At 36.7% G+C, this 18107-nt stretch overlaps 1 protein-coding gene across 1 annotated transcript; it reads left to right on the top strand.

Annotated features, from left to right (window-relative positions):
• The first annotated feature begins 14196 nt into the window (after positions 1 to 14196).
• On the top strand, positions 14197 to 15344 carry LOC141614800 (uncharacterized). Its single transcript, XM_074433541.1, has 2 exons — positions 14197 to 14599; positions 14775 to 15344. The coding sequence occupies exons 1-2, from the start codon at positions 14303 to 14305 to the stop codon at positions 15132 to 15134; spliced, it is 657 nt and encodes a 218-aa protein (XP_074289642.1). The 5' UTR covers positions 14197 to 14302; the 3' UTR covers positions 15135 to 15344.
• Positions 15345 to 18107: the final 2763 nt, after the last annotated feature.

Raw genomic sequence — 18107 nt, 5'->3', positions numbered from 1 at the left:
CTCCGTGGAACCCGCCACGGGAGGGGATGTGCACATTAAGGGACAGGGATCGTTGTCGCTCGTTGAGGAGCTGGACTAGGTGGGATCGGCTGCGGTCACCCACTGGCGGCGAGGATTACCTGTTGCGATGGGTAATCTGGCAGGGCTACACACTTTAGTGTGTAGTCGGATACTATGTGAGCTTGGGTGATTGGGAGTTGATGATGATCGGACGAGTTTTGCATTTGTTTGTTTTGTTGTTTGCATAATACTGACCCCGTTGTTGTTTGTGGAATCTGCGGTGATCCATTCGGGAATGGTGAGCAGGCTTGACAGGTATTGCTAGTGAGAGCTTGGGAGTTATCTTGGGAGATTGCCACCACGAGTCCTAGCATCACCGTTTGTGTCTTAGTAGACTTTATTTTAATGTTAAGACTTTGACGTTGTATTTTGGTTAGACAGTCTTTGGTTTTGGATATTGTAAACTTTACATCTTACAGTACTTTAATAATAGTGCTCATTTCAGACGCTTTTGATATGTACTAACCTCGGGCAACCGAGATGGTAACGCACTTTCATGGTAGGGTGGTCCTGGTAAGGCACCTTGGTATGAGGGGGTGTTACACATTCTTTCTTATCATTTATCCTCTCTCATCTTGCTTCTTACTCACCCTTGTCACTATCCAGTCTACACACTAATGATTACTCTTCAATTAGTCGTATCTCCCTTTCGTATCTTTAGAAAACCAAAACTTTACCTCATACCGACAATTTCCCAAGGAATTACATACTATGCTCACCTATAGATATTCCAAATTCCCAAACCAACCACTATCTACTCATCGCGGCATACCTTGACCTCACTATACACTATTCGTTTCCATCTCTCTATAGCAACCTTTTATCACATATATCCTTAAGCAACTCAATCCAAACCGTCTCCCTCCATAAATCCTTACACATCCCAATATGCCACTATTCGTATCCCTCATCTCAATCTTTCATTCTCACGTTTCTTTACACTTACATCACCCTTGCCCTTATACACTTACTTTTATATTACTCAACAGACTACTATATCACTCACCATATCTCACCAACATGTTCTTTACCTTGATTAGCTCATCATTCCTCTCTTTCCTTTTTCCACTATCCCTCACAACCATATTAACACATGTCTTCCTTACCCAACACATGTCCTTCACAAGCCGGAATTCTCCTTGTCGTAGCCTTTGGTAACTTACGTATCCAGACCGTCACATATATAAAAGAACGCTTTAAGACCCAAAACATACATGTGTACATACGCTACAACTCAAAACAATGTAACAACATAGACACCGACTCAAAATAAAGGTAATAACATAGCCACCGACTCAAAACGGCCGCCCACTGAGGTACTCGGTCGAGTACATGGCGTACTAGGCCGAGTAAAGGATACTCGGTCGAGTAATGAGACTACTCGGCCGAGTTCACGACTCCAGAAGCTAAACAGAATTATCCCAGAGAGATTACTCGGTCGAATATGGAATACTCGGTCGAGTATGAAAGATACTCGGCCGAGTAGGGCCTACTCGGTCGAGTATCGGCACAGTTCTCAACACCGTCCAGTTTTCGTAAAACAGTCATATCTCACTCGTTACTTGGTCATTTTGGGCGCGTGACCTATCGTTAGAATCATAAGAAGACAAGCTATCACCTCCAATTGGAATCACAGCAATATCATTTCTAGAACTCGACCTATGATAGTTTTAAGACAACCCTTCCATAATCGGTTTTCATACAAATCAAATTTTCTCAACCAAAACAATTTGAACATGCATAAGGTAACAACAACAACTCAATACTTCAAGAAACCAGTACATAGATGCACTTTTATCATACCCACATGAAAATTAAACATGACATAAACTTACGATAACATACTTAAGCATGCAATTCTATATACTATGCATCGCTACCCAAAGTTAAGCATATTACGTCATAAATTTGAAAGCCACATAGTAAACACGTAACATGCCATTACTTATCATGCCAAAACCGTTTCAGCTGATTTCTGACATCAATTCCATCATGCCTTTCTACCACTTTCACAATGTCCTTCACAGATTTTCACACATGACACCTTCTACCACATGTTCCAAGCATTCAATTTCGACACACCACACGCATGAATCAAATAAACACACAACACAGTTCCCCCCCGTAACCGGCTTGAGTTTGTGAGGGCCATAGTGCGACTCTAGGACGTCTCCCAAGTCCTTGCGGTAGCTCCAAACAACTCTCCCCGGGTTTATTTCATTTAGACTACCTAAGTTCATTGGGTTCATTTGTTTTAGGTACCGTAATCGTCGGCTCTGGTACCACTTTGTAACACCCCCTCATACCAAGGTACCTTACCAAGGACTACCCTAGCATGAGAGGTTGTTACCATCTCGGTTGCCCGAGGTTAGTATATCAAAAGCAACAATCCAAACAACTTTATTAAAGTATGAAGAGTTTAACGATTACATAATCTCAGACCAACTCAAAATAAAAGTATAAGGAACTCAATACAACTGAAATAAAAAACAGCTAAACTCGTAACAGCGGAAGCTAGACTCGGAGTGATGACTCCCCATGACTGTCCCAAAGCTACACATCTGCATTACCCGTCATAATCTGCTCACCATCCCCGAATGGATCACCGCAGGTTTTAAAAAACAACAATAATGGGGTCAGTACCGTTCAATCAAGATAAGACAAACAAACAATGTAACCGGCTGATCATCCTCCACAGTAACCGACTATATATACACCGAAGTGTGTAGCCCTGCCAGATTACCCATCGCAACAGGTAATCCACTCCGCCAGTGGGTGACCGCAGCCTATCCCCACCAAGTCCAGCTCATCAACGAGCGACTAACAATCCCTGTCCCTTAATGTGCACATCCTCTCCCATGACGGGTTCCACGGAGGGCGAACTAGGGTGGGAAGCCACTCCCGCAAGTGACTCCACCACAATCACACACATTACAGCATCACAGCTGTCACAACCCACAACCGTCACATCACAACCACACCAACACCGTCACCACAACACCCATCCTCCGATGATCAGCAGATAACAACAATTATGAAACATATGCAATCTTAATCAATTAACAGTACTGAGTAGGAGAAACCCTACCTTTTCGCAATCCGCTATGCTACAAATAATCATACAATATGCATAACAAATACCACATCGTCACCTACACCAACAATCACATAATACAATCACTAACTGCAAAACCCCCATTTCCCCAAATTCATAATCAAGAACAAACCCTAAATATAAATCAGTGAATATGAAGATGGGGACTTACCGATGATGAATCAAAAGGAATGAATGTAATTGCTATGATCACCCACACACAAGGAGAGAATCGGAGATGATTAGGGCGTCGTAGAATGTTTTTAGGTCTGTAAAGCGTAATTAGAAACTGTCTAGCGTAATATATAATGCCCTAATTATTTCCAAATCAAACCGCGGAAAAACACTCGACAGACCGGATACTCGGTCGAGTATAGAGTATACTCGGCCAAGTACCCTCTACTCGGTCGAGTATTCTACATACTCGGTTGAGTATTCCTAGGCAGTAGCCAAACAGGGACCACGACACACTTTACTCGACCGAGTAGGCCATACTCGGTCGAGTACCAGCCTATAAAATCCGTAGTATTACAAAAACAACCAATCTCTCACAACTATAAATATTCCAATCTCAATTGTTCACATGTCACATCTCGACATCAACTGTCTACGTTATCCACCAGAGACTAAGTCTGGGGCCTTCCAATTAATCACACACGTTATCCACTAGAGACTGAGCCTGGAGCAGTCCAATTATCCAGCAGAGACTATGCCTGGGGACGTCCAATTCTCATATACCATTCCACAACATAATCGTATAAAATATTCACAACTCCAACAACTAACAATATTAATCACTCAACTAACTTAATTAAATAAGCAGTCATAAACCAATCATCCTTCCAATAACATTCACGTATTAAACACGCAAACAGATATAGTTAAGCAGATTATCCTACCTGATCAGCAAGTCCAATTAATGCAAAGCAAGTCCAAGTAATTAGGAAAGTGAATCCAATAAGCAATGGTCCTCAACAAACCCGTCACCTAATAATAATATTTATAATAATTACTAATTATATACTTTATTCAAATAATTCCATTAATTATAAATGGTTTAATTAATTAATTACGTTAATTATAATCTCGTATAATTAATCCCGTTTTAGTTATAATACGAAAACCCATTTATTAATTTATTAATGTCAAGACCCGATTACCCAAATCAAAACCCGTATTAATAAATAAAAAATTCAAAACTCAATACCCATGTAAACCCACTAACCAACCATGTCATATCCACGTAACAACCCCAAACACATAACCCCACACAGGGTTTTTATCCCGTGTACCCCATCCCCTTACACGCACCATACACGAAACCACTGCCCACCTAGCAACACCACACAGCCTGCCACCTCCTAGCCCTCACCACGACGTATCCCAAAAACCACCAACCGACGCCTACAACTCACTTACTCACGCCCTAACAACAACCGCAAATATTACCAATTACCGAAAACCCGACATCCAAACACCGCGTTCAAGCTACTACCTATGACAACCACCACCACAATATAGACCATCACCGACCTCCATCGTGTCCTATAACCACCACCAAACACCCACGACACAACCACACTATCCCACACAACCCGACATCACAGCCTACACTAAACACAACAACCACGACCACCAAAGGTCCCCACGTCGCCACTGGCCACCATCATTGATACCACCAGCTCAAGGCAGATCCAGTGATGGTGTCTACTCCCCTTCGACACACCCAGAACAACCATAAACACCATCTTAATTAACCGCAGTCACAAACCCATAATCTTCCCCTGTTTTCGCATTTTCCGACTGCCACCACCACAAAACACCACTTGCAACCACCACGACACCTCCCCCATGGTCGACTATCACCCCTGGTCTCAACCCAGTCCCGGTTAGGTCTGGGTCACATGAAACAAGGGTCAAAACCGAGTCCTATGTATTATTTACCCTAATAAACACCACCATAAAACACCGGTCAAACACCCCCTCCCTTACGGTCAACGACGGTCCAACATGGGTCCGATCACCCCCTGGTGTCCCATGGTCAAGGTCACGGTCCTAGCTAGTCCAGATGCGGTCTAAACTACGAGTTATATAAGTTATAAAATCGATACATGAAATTATAAGACGGTCTTACCTTTTCTCGCTAATTGCTCCTTCTGTCTCTTAAATCTTCTTCTTCTAATTTATAAATTACTTTTCACAATTATTATGTATTTATAGTCTAGAATTAGAGAGCATATGAGGCCAATTAGGAAACCATTGCCTTATTTCGATTATTATTAGGAATTACTATATAATTATTATACTTATTATTTTATTATTAAATCCCGCTTCAAATCCTAACTACTACTTATACTAGACCTAATATAATCATGTCATAACTATTCCACACAGTCCAAGGCTCAACTAGCTTTAAGTTAAATTCCCGACTCACTTACTTTATTATTTAATTAATGTCTTATTTACAATTATTTATTAGAAATGTCATTAATTAAATTTTAAATTACATAAATTATTCTCATAAATTATTACAATTATTTATTCGAAATGTCATTAATTAATTTTTAAATTAAATATTTTATTCTCATAAATTATTACTAAATTACGGGGTATTACATCATGTATGATAAGAAGATGTGTGCGAAGAGAGGAAGCCATCTCCATAATGAAAGATATCACACCAATGAATACAAGTGAGAAATTGCAAAGGAATGATGGCACATGAATGGGAGATGAGAAGCAATTCAGAAGCATTGTATGAGGTTTGAGTTATCTCACTCATACAAGATCAGATACTGCGTATTGCATGAGTGTAGTCTCAAGAAGCTGTTGAGAGGATTCTGAGGTACAAGGAGTCTAGCTGGGAATCTCTTATATATGAAACCTAAAAAAACTTTAAGTTAGTTGGATATACTGACAGTGATTGGGTAGGAAGTCTAGATGATAAGAGGAGTACATTAAGCTCTATTGTATTCACATTGGGATCAGGTGTCATCACGTTTAGTTCTAAGAAACAGGATACAATGGCATTGTCATCAACAAAGACTGAGTATATTGCGTTTAAGGCAGCTGGAAAAGAAGCAATGTGGTTGAAGAATTGCTAACTGATTTGGGGAATGAGCATGTGAATGCCACTAAATTATGGTGTGACAACAAATTGTTGGGATGCTTCAAAAGAAGTTATTATTATCCCACTTTGGTAGAATAATCGTTGGGATTAATTGTTGGAAGTGTTGGAATTCTATGTGATTTTTGCACAATTTCCAAGTCTGATAGTTCAGTCTTCTATACTGATTATCGCGGTTTTTCCATACAGATTACTCAGTTTTCTAAACTGATTGTGCAGTCTTCCAAAAACTATTTACGAGACACAATAAATACGCCTCTAGATCCTTCCTTTGTACCTATAAATACTACCTATTTTGTCATTCCAAAACACACAACAATCTATCTCTTCTCTTCCTCTCTAAAACATTTCTTTAAGTTCTAAGCTGATATTTGGTAACGTTCTGCAAGTAGTTCTCATTCTGAGTCTTTGTCGTACACCTTAGACTCGGACGTCGTGTAACCCTGGGAGTTGGTTGCCAAGAGGTCGTGTGTATCGAGCGGGGCAAATTCAACTTTAGGGCAGTGATTCTATCATGCCACGACATTCTTCTTTACCGGTTCTGTATGTTTTTCCCGTTCATTGTTTATCTAATAGCTATACCGCCTACAGTCTAAAGTTGAATTTTAAAAATTTTCTTGCTCGTTAAATTTCTTTTTAGGCGATATGGCTATCCGTCACCAAAATTCCTATTATTATTTATTTTTGCATATATGTCATTTGTACGGTAATATGGTATCCTTATCCTATTTCTCCTTGACCTATATATACTCCTTGACCTTTGGTGACATATATAACTTTAGACGTGGCCTGCTAAATTTTTGACATAGTATGAACAATATTTGGATACATAGAACACATGTCCTTTTTCATGATCCGGCTAATTCATTTGTTATCCGAGCCCATTTAAATGAATTATTGTTGAGATTGAACAACTGAAAATCTGGAATGTAAATATAACATCTCCCTTGTGAAATTACGAACCCGGAATAATTAGTAAGTAATTTATGTGAGGTAATATGCTCGTGTAGCGTGAATAATGATTTCAATTTTTTTTTCTTCATAAAAGTTGGATATCATTCATTCACATGTCTACTTTTGTTATCTATGTTTACGAGTCACTACCATTTACAAACTTTATCAAGTAATGCAAGTGTGATTTGGAAACGTGGAAGTGAGAATTCTTATTCTTACTCATATGGTAATTTTTTATAGTACACTTGTTGCATATTAGACATAGTCTAGCTACGTTATGATGCTTACTTGTTTTTGGTATATCTATTACATAAAGTTTAGTCACATTAAGAATTATACTGTGTAGATAAATTTTCATTTAATGTGCTTAAATGTTTATCTACGTTGTTGAACAAGTAATGGTTGGTGTGTATAATAATTGAGATTTCTGTGAGGAAATTGTTTTATACTAATTAGTAATGAGTTATTTTATTTTTTTTATTATCACGACCATTAGTAAGTTGTGATTGTTTGGGTTAAATCGTATGCTTATTATTTGAGGAACATTTAATAGTTTTTTTTTATGGCCTCATATGACTGATTAGATCCATGTATACATGACGTTTTGAATGTTGTGTTGTCACTTATGTATAATGTGACGTACAACATGTGGGGGAAGTAGTATTATTTGAGTAAACTTTGTAAAAATTTTGTCTATCCTCTCTAAATTGTGAAAATTTGTCCCTTACATGATATACTTGGAATTATATGAAGTGTGTTAAAAGAGAATATTGTATGATTACATGCAATACAAAATTGGATCTTTTATAATTGGTTATGACAAAGTATAATTTGGCATCTTGGTTTATGATAATAATTTCTTATATGACAACGTTAGAAAATTGATGACATGTTAATCTTTTATCATTGAGTTATTCCATCCTGAATTCGTGATTGCTAGCCAAGTCTAAAATGTTGTTAAACATTTTTACTGCTTTGAAGTTTGTTGTTGGCTGTATGTCTTATAAACTTTATTAACATTGTCGATTCTGATGAGCATGATTGGTCTGATTAGAGGATGTTTGCATAGTTAAGGCTTTGACTTTGAGGTAAACCGTGGATTGTGGGGGTGTCCGGTGACGGTAAGACTCGATGAAGGTAAGACTCGACTGCCTTATTTTTTGTCGTAAGGTAATTGAGTTTCAGTGTTGGAAGTGGTTATAATGACAATTACATTGGATTGGGTGATAGATTGTGAATACTCTGATATTATGATTGTATAAACTTGTTTCTCCGTTTATGAAATCTATGAATGATTATTGTTTGGTAATACATCTGTTAGAGTAATTACTTTTTATTTGGTTTAAATGGTTATAGTAAACCAAGAAAAGGAAAAGGACGAATAATATATATTTATTTGGTTTTGATTTTGCTATGTTTCTTTAACAGAAGTTATTGGTGGTAATTGGATCACTAATATATGAGCTATTTAAGATATATTCTTGAGTTTATACATGACAAAATAAAATTAGTAGAAAGGTTGTTACATACATATGATGTTTGTATGCGTTATGAGAGATATGATATAGCTTATATTGTTGTTATAGGTGATGGACACCATGATTTTTTTGTAAGCTAATCCATGAAAACAATTGTATCTTTGGAATGAGTTTGCAATTTAATTGAACGTCGAATAATTATGATATTTATTTGACTTTGGGAAATGGTGTCTTTCATAATGCTATATCATGCAAGTCATAGATGCATAATTGCTTTGTTTAATATGCAATGGAGTATGAATATATTGTGAAGAATTTGCAGGATAAAAAGTTGAATGGTAAGTGGTTGTATTCCTTTGTGGGAATATTTTGACTCCATTAATTGTCATGCATCATAATCTGAAGTATCAGGTTTTTTGGCAGATTATCAAGAGTGATGGATAATCTGATCGGATAATGTGTTCACAAAGGTTGTGAATTGTAAGTGGATATTGAGATCCCTTACACAATGTGATATCATGATAGTACGTACGTAAATTGTGAAGAGGATATTGAGATCCTCCTTCCAATGGCCATGGTAGGTGTTGGTGTAGGTGGCACCACGAGGAATGGGTTTAAAGCCTATTGGGAGTGAATCGTGACGTGGCTCCCCCACTTGGGTTTACCAAGTTCAATGTGTCAAACGAAGTCACGAGGATCTCATGTTGTAATACTACTACCATTCCTATTTTAATAAAAGTGATGTAGTATTTTTTCTATATATTGAGCTATTTCTGTCATGTGAGAAGGTTGAGCTAAAGCTCTTAATAAGTCCATAGTCCTTGTTTAAGGATGGTTTGTGACAGCTAAACCTGATGGACTTACCTATGTAAATGTGGGGAAAATGCCCTACCCCTATGAGGTTCTTAGGCTTTAGGACCTCTAGAGCGTTCACGAGATACCAGGCACGTGAGGGGCACCTTTTATGACATTTCGCGAGGACGAAAACAGATTCAAATGCAGGTTTGTGCGCAATTATCCGTTACAAACCACCGTGGAGAGTCCAATGCCGAGAGCAACTCGATACGGCTGTAGTAGGTAATTGTATGCACTGGGTGACAATTCAATTCCTCAGGAACATTGTCATCTTAAGACTTACGTTCCGTTGCCTTATATCAGCTATTCCTTTTCTCTTCTTTTGAATCATGTGGGGGATTGTTGGAAGTGTTGCTTCAAAAGAAGTTATTATTATCCCACTTTGGTAGAATAATAGTTGGGATTAATTGTTGGAAGTGTTGGAATTCTATGTTATTTTTGCACAATTTCCAAGTCTGACAGTTCAGTCTTCTATACTGATTATCGCGGTTTTTCCATACAGATTACTCAGTTTTCTAAACTGATTGTGCAGTCTTCCAAAAACTATTTACGAGACACAATAAATACGCCTCTAGATCCTTCCTTTGTACCTATAAATACTACCTATTTTGTCATTTCAAAACACACAACAATCTATCTCTTCTCTTCCTCTCTAAAACATTTCTTTAAGTTCTAAGCTGATATTTGGTAACGTTCTGCAAGTAGTTCTCATTCTGAGTCTTTGTCGTACACCTTAGACTTGGACGTCGTGTAACCCTGGGAGTTGGTTGCCAAGAGGCCGTGTGTATCGAGCGGGGCAAATTCAACTTTAGGGCAGCGATTCTATCACGCCACGACATTCTTCTTTACCGGTTCTGTAAGTTTTTCCCGTTCATTGTTTATCTAATAGCTATACCGCCTACACAAATATGATATTGAAATATAGCAACGAATCCTTCATTTTATGCTAGAACTAAGCATATTGAAGCTCAACATCATTTCATCAAAAAGATAATGAATGCATGGTGGAGTTACAAATTATCAAAATGCAGACTTGTTTACCGAGAGTCTGTCCCAAGCCAAGCACCGGTTCTTCATGGAAAAGATTGGTGTTTGAAGTATTTGAAACAAGGGGAAGTGTGTTGAAATATGATTCAAATATTTCCTTGAATTAGTCTTTTAACTATCCTATAAACTAGAAAGTAGTTTTTTTTAGCTGGTGGCCTTAGTTTATGGCATGTTTTGCTTTCAGTTTGGAGTTGTGTTCCTTTGTTTTAGGCACTACTTTAGATGTGCATTGAGGTGTTAGTTGGCCCCTTAGTTCGCTGAAGTTTTTTCTATTTAAGGCTTTGTACCTTTACTAGACCGAAAAAGAGTGTGAAAACGTGATTTGACGAGATTTATTTTTTGGGGAGCTCGTCTTAACTAGACCGAAAAAGAGTGGAAAACAAGGAGTGAGAGAAAGCGTGTTGGTGGAAATGAGAATGTGAATTAATTATGCTAGTAGACTCCGCTTAACTTGTTAGAATTGGGAAATTAATTATGCTAGTAGACTCTCAGAACTCATACAGTCACACACTCGCACGGGTCACTGATCCTAATTATTCCTAACTCTCAAGTGATGTGTTGATGTCCTTCTTCCTACTTCTTTAATGTTTGTTGACCCCCATGTGATCATGCTGCCTTACTGATCTCATTTGTTACTTCGGCCTTATTACCTAATTTGTGCAAGTCTACATAATTGCTTAAGCCTATAGCATAAGACTTGATTGAATAATTATACCATATTCAAACTCAACTTATACAGGGAAAGATAAATGGTCAGAGTGTGCATTTCTCTTCTAGGAAATTCAAAGAGAATTGGACCGCATATTATGCAAAGTTGACGACAATTGTAACATATTCAAACTCCACTTTTTCTATTTCAATAGGCTATAGATTGCAGTTGACGACATGAAAGACCTGTAGGACCTATCAAAACAGCACTAAAGAAAAAGATGAGAACGGCCTCAAGGAATAAATTCCTTGAGGCTAAAGACAGACAAAATTAAAATAAGTAAATAAAGTAGTTGCCTCCCCGGCAACAGCGCCAAAATTTGATACCGTCGTCAGGTACCAAAAATAAATACCTAGCTACTACTAACAGAAGTCAGCGGTAAGTAGGGTCGATCTCCACAGGAAGGCGGTCACTATCTACTTGTCAACTCGGTCTGTCTAAGGTCACAATTGGGGGTTTGAGTTGTATAAACTAACTAAAAGAGATTAAGGCATTAGAAAAGGTTAAGAGGAATTAATAAGGGAGAAAGAAAACTAGGATTGTCGGTTCATCAATGAATATTGATTAATCACAGTTAAAGTCGCAAATCAGTCAATTGTATCGGTCTAAGGGGCAACGAATATCTCCTTCCGGTCTCAATTCGCCCTAAAATATTATTATCTTAGCTTCCGCCCTCACTAAAGCATCATATTGTTCACTGCGAGTCTCACCCCTTCCAACCTTCCGGTCAGGTTAAGGCTTACCAAGATTAATTAAGCTAAATGCATCGTTTCAAGTAGCTAGCTAGTTATAGTTAATTGCAGTGATTAACAACATAAACTTAACAACAGCGAAAGATCTGTAACCTAATTAACAATTAACAACAATCCCTTGACTCCCCTAAATCCTAGCAGGGTATTTAGCTAGACATAAATAGGAAAAGAGCAAGAACAAGGGATAGAAGAATAATAAGCATTAAATAAAGAGAGTAAGGGAAAGAGAAAGTTACAGTAAATTAAATCCAGAAAAGAGGGAGAAACAGTGTTCAACAGTAAAAGAGAGCCAAAAAGGAGAAAAGAAAAGAGAAGAAGAGCCTTTAGACCTAATCCCGACTTCCTTTATATAGGGAAGCGAGATTTTACAAACTTAAACCTAATCACGGACTAGCTAACTCGTGTATTAAAGCAAACCACTCGATCGAGCCATTTGAGACTGCTCGATCGAAAAAAATCCAGCAAAAACCATGTGATCGAGTAAACAAACAACTCGATCGAGTAACCCCTAAAAAGCACATTTCGATCGAACACATAAAGCATTCGATCGAGGTCTTCTCCTCACCAAAAGTGCTCGATCGACCAATAAAGCCTTCGATCGAGTAACTTTGACTCAGCCAGCAACATTATGTCATTAGTTTCAGCCTTGACTTGGTTATATATCTTCTGAAATGACTTCACGCGTCCCATAACAGCAGTATTTCCGCTCCAAATCCAATCATCCTCTAAATGCAAGCAAAACGGACGCTAAAAAGCTTGATTCTGCTACTTTCAGGTCCATTCCTGCAAATAAAGCAAAACAAACCAAAGTACAATATTCGGGGCATTTCGTAGCATAAAACTACGAGAATAAAATAGAAATACGTGCATAAAGAGGCTTAAAAAGACTATATAAAATGCACGTATCATAAAGCAAGTAAATAAAAGGTTTGTATTGTATTGATTCAGTTAAATAATTTGTACAAGTGTTGGCATATATATATACAAGTATGAACTAACTAACATGTCCTAGTCATAGTCTAGTCAGCATAGTCAAATTCTGTTACAGTAGAAGAGGTTGATGTAGCTGGAATCCTTTGCTCGTGTTGCACTGTCATAGCCTCTGATTCACAGGATATAGACCCATATCCATTTCATTTAATATATTGCTAGTATACGTTCGTGTGGGTTATTTGGAAATAAATTACTCTCTTTTATTGGTAGATTTTGTCATGTATTCATTTACTATTTGGAAAATATTGCACCCTACTTGGTTCATCAGATCTAAGCTTTTCAAAGAATGAAGGTAATGTTTATGGTGTTATACTTTTTTGATTTGTTATTTAACTTTGCTCAGTGAAGGTAAAGTTTGCAGTGTATGATCAAATGGACATCTCGGCTTCACAAGAATTAAAGGTGATGTATTCACCTTATTTTCTCTGTTCTTGTCGATTATGTAGGTTTTATTTGCTATATTTTTTTTTTTTGGTGTAAACCGGGGTGTCCATCGTCGACAACAGTGTATAATCCTCTCGCCGCGCGTGCTCTCACAAAGAGGTAAACGGCTGGCCAAAGAGTTTGCTCCATTCCCATGGGCAGGGATCGAACCCCTGACCTCATGGTTAAGGGATGAGGTGAGCAACCACCACACCAAACACATTTGGTTTTTCGATGCTATATTTTAGCCGGTAAGTATTGCATGAGACGGTATCATATTTAAGACTGAAGTCACTGAAACAGAACTCTTATGTCTATAATCCTCCGTCCCAATTATTTGGTTACTTTTGATTGAAATATTTCTATGTTCTCACAAAGAATAAAACAAATGATCGGGATATGGGAACTGAACAAAATACTTCTCTTTCATTCCAGGATAGGATTAGTGGACAGGATCCTATATAAAAGGTGGAGATATTTGTGGACTTATTTGACTTGGTTAGACTTTGATGCGGCTATGATGTACCCGGAAGAGTATGCTAGTTTCTGGAAAAATCACGAGTATCAGACTAGTAGATATTTTGCTTGGATTAATCAAGTAGTCAGCATGCATCGAGGCCCTTCTATTGATAAGTTCAGAGTACATACACGTTGCATTCAGCCCCACGTCTAAGTTAACCTGTCAAGACCTCCAAGTTGAAATACTTTAGTATCATTATGCGCTTTCACGATTTGCAAGAACTTGAAATTGATGCGGAGAATCTATTGTACTTTGAATATGAAGATTGAAAACATGAAGGTGGGCCTTGTATGGTGTTCAAGAACCTGGCGATGCTTATTGAAACACATTTTGGCGGTGGATTTTGCTGGTATCCGTTTCCAATCTTTGACAATCTTTCTCAGTTTTCCAAGCTGCTTTGCAAACTATCCCTTGAGCTTAACGGCACAATATTTCGTATGGATTTGGTTATTCCTGATGGGGCTGTTCCGGCATTTCCTAATGTGAAACATTTCACTTGTACGATTGGGTGCTACCATAATAGTTGCATCCTTTCAATGAAATGTTTCATAGACGCATGTCCTATGTTGGAGGAATTCAAGTTGCAGGTAAACAAATATCTTAAATTTTCATGTAGGAGTCTTGTTGCCTCAATGGAAACAAAGGATACTTATTATCTTAGTCTTATGTCTGTAAATGATCTGCGTCAGCGTTGTTATCGCTTACTGACTCTCTTTTTGGCCCTATCTAATAATGGTGTTATTCTACCAACTTTCCCAATAGATATGCTTTCTGGATAAGTTGCAAGGTTTTGAAGAAGCTAGTGAATTGCAAGAAATTGACCTTGAAAATGAGAAAGAGAATGAGGAGACAAACAGCTCGGAGAAGCCAAGTCATCCCAATCTCAGGATTATGGAACTTGTCGGCTTTTTGGGTACTCGCTGTGATGTTCAACTTGCACTAGCTGTTGTCAGTTATGCAAGCTCTCTTGAGACAATCATTTGTGATCCAGAGGGCAAGAGATTTACTCTCAGTGATACTACCTTTTGGACAGACTTCTCGGAAGAGTTCGAGGTTGCTAAGAGGCGAGCTTGTAAACTCGCCAAAATAGTTGCACCCAAGGTTAATGTGGTGATAACATGATTCGTCAACTAGTTAACTGTGATTTATTGACCCTTTGTTCGAGGTTGTTAACATTGATGTATTGACTCTTTGTTAACTTTATATCTTGCATTGCTATTTTTGAGGTATGAGTTTTTGAGTACAGGATATTGAAATATACTCCGTATGATGCTAGAACAGTCTAACGGCTAACCCTTGTAAGGAAGGCCTGCCTGTGAACCAAGTATTATTCTGCAGAACATCATACATAACTTGTAATTTTGAAAGCGTGTTGGTGGAAATGAGAATGTGAATTAATTATGCTAGTAGACTCCGCTTAATTTGTTAGAATTGGGAAATTAATTATGCTAGTAGACTCCCAGAACTCATACAGTCGCACACTCGCACGGGTCACTGATCCTAATTCCTAACTCTCAGGTGATGTGTTGATTGTTCTTCTTCCTACTTCTGTAATGTTTGTTGGCCCCATTGTGATCATGCTTCCTTACTGATCTCATTTCTTACTTCGGCCTTATTACCTAATTTGTGCAAGTCCTACATAATTGCTTAAGCCTATAGCATAAGACTTGATTGAATAATTGTACCATATTCAAACTCAACTTATACAGGGAACGATAAATGGTCAGAGTGTGCATTTCTCTACTAGGAAATTCAAAGAGAATTGTACCGCATATTATGCAAAGTTGACGAAAATTGTACCATATTCAAACTCCACTTTTTCTATTTCAATAGGCTAGATATTGCAGTTGATGACATGGAAGACTTGGTCAGAATATGCAAAGTTTGTAGATGGAGAAAGAATTACTCATCAAAGATATGCAGAATACAAAGCTCTAACAGAAATAGACAGCTTCCAGAGGCGTTTTATTTTGCAAGGCTCGTCCCTTCCAGAGGAAGAGCGTTTTCCTGCTGCATTACTTGATTCTCTTTGAATTTCCTATGATAGACTTGATTGGTCAGGGAACGATAAATGGTCAGACTTGATTGCAATTGACCTTCATTTGTCATGATCTTTTATAATTAAACTTTAATAAGTATGTACTATTATTATAGTTAAATATCACATATTATAACATACTAGGTATTATTCCGCGCTTGGGCGACCTGTTTGAATATTTAAGTGTTATAATTGGAGAAATTTAATATAATTGATATATGACATTTGATCTTTGTTTTGTTATAAATATAAATAGATTAATTTTTTTCAAATATTTCTTTTTTAGGTTTAACTTCAAACTAGTTTTGTATCCCGTGAAAATCACGGGGTTTTAAAGGCCTTTTTTATGTTTATATTTTTACTATTATGATTCTTTTGCGTGGTTTTAATAAAGTTATTAATGATGAATCGATCAAATTATAGATATGTACGTACAAGATACAAATACCTCGGCCCTAGGAAAAGAAAGAAAATGTAGTAACATCGGCAAGATACTTCTAATTTTTCACAAAACATGTTGGAGTTGGCGGATATTGATATGAATTAATAAAGTCACTCACCCTATTTTAATCTTAAAAAGAAAGCATCTTATGTAGATAACGACCAAAAAATATAACCGGTAAATTAATAGAGCAAACAAAATATGAGAGATCAAAAGAATATAACCAATATTAATAAAGAAATGAGCTATAAATTTACGAACATGTAAATTATTTTCCAAATCCCCGTATTATCATAATTTCCACCTTATTCCCTGTAAATAGTCCATAATAAAACATTAATAAAACTTAGCACCACAACAATCACCTTTTAACTCTTATAAATTTATACATATATACCAATTGATTCAAATACGAATTACCATATAAATTGATTCAAAAACATACATAAAAAATTTACCAAATCGCCTCACGACAAATTACCGTACTAATTGATTCAAAATAGTAGGGAATGTCTTTACTTAACCAATTATATTCTTTCATATTCTACTGTCTTCTTCAACTTTGGATGATTTCTTCTCCTCTTTTATTTTCCCTTGCCATCCAAACCTTAATCATGTATAAACAATATATAAACATATTTTGACACTCGGTTAATTGAAAAGCAAAAGATATATATGCTTAAATAAGATCAATTTTTGAATGATCGAAGTAATAAATTTGATGACTACTCTTTTGAAGGACGATTTTAAGCATTCCATAATTAAAGCTTCAATTCTAAAACAATATTATCAAAACATGCATGAAACAAATTAATTTAATAACAATAACATTTGAAGAAAACAAAATTCACTTACCTTGTTTTTATGATAAGAATGAGGATAAAATGTGCTTTGAGTTTATTCGTGTTTATGCTTGAAAATATTGTTATTTTTTTGCAAACAAAGAAGATAAAAAGCATTATAGATGAGGGATTGCAGTTAAGGAGGTCATTAAAATTGTGAAAGAGTGTTTTATGACTCTTTATCTTTTTTCTTGGGGGAGATTGAAGGGCATGTAAATAACTATTAAGTTTAATAACTATTAAGTTCTATAAATTTATGTGCATTAATTCCGTATTATTAAGTGAAAATTAATTATTATTCGTTTTTTGTACAAAAAAATATTATTATTACGTAAATAGGTGTGATAGGTGGCAAGAACATATGGGGTGACACGTGTCACTTCAAAAGAGGCTCAGCATGCCTTTTTATGTTATTATATAGAAGTTAAAAAAATACATTAAATTTTAATTGTTGTTATAAGCAGGGTCGTTTCGGTAGTTTTGGAGGCCCTGTGCGAACTCTTTAAGAGAGGCCCGTACCATTTTTATTAGAAGAAACTCAAATTGTTGTGTGAGACCATTTTACTCAAAAGACTAGTCAATTAATCAAAAGCATAAATAGATTACTCAATAAATTTGTAAATTATTTTTTATTTAGATAACCTAAACTTTTAGATTGATAACTTGTATATTTAAATGTTTAGTTTTCATCATGAAATGCCGAGTTATTAAAATAAAATTAAAATATAAATTAAATTAAATTCTATAATTTGACTTCACTTCTTTTGGGTCAG

This window comes from Silene latifolia, chromosome 11, assembly GCF_048544455.1.
Source record: "Silene latifolia isolate original U9 population chromosome 11, ASM4854445v1, whole genome shotgun sequence".
NCBI classification, from domain to species: domain Eukaryota; kingdom Viridiplantae; phylum Streptophyta; class Magnoliopsida; order Caryophyllales; family Caryophyllaceae; genus Silene; species Silene latifolia.
This window is presented reverse-complemented; position numbering and strand designations above follow the sequence as displayed.

Bases quoted from the DNA above. Each gene is read 5' to 3' on its own strand.
- LOC141614800 (XM_074433541.1), top strand. From the start codon at position 14,303: ATGGTGTTCAAGAACCTGGCGATGCTTATTGAAACACATTTTGGCGGT. The intron at 14,600-14,774 runs GTAAACAAATAT...CTTTCCCAATAG, and splicing joins TGGAGGAATTCAAGTTGCAG to ATATGCTTTCTGGATAAGTT.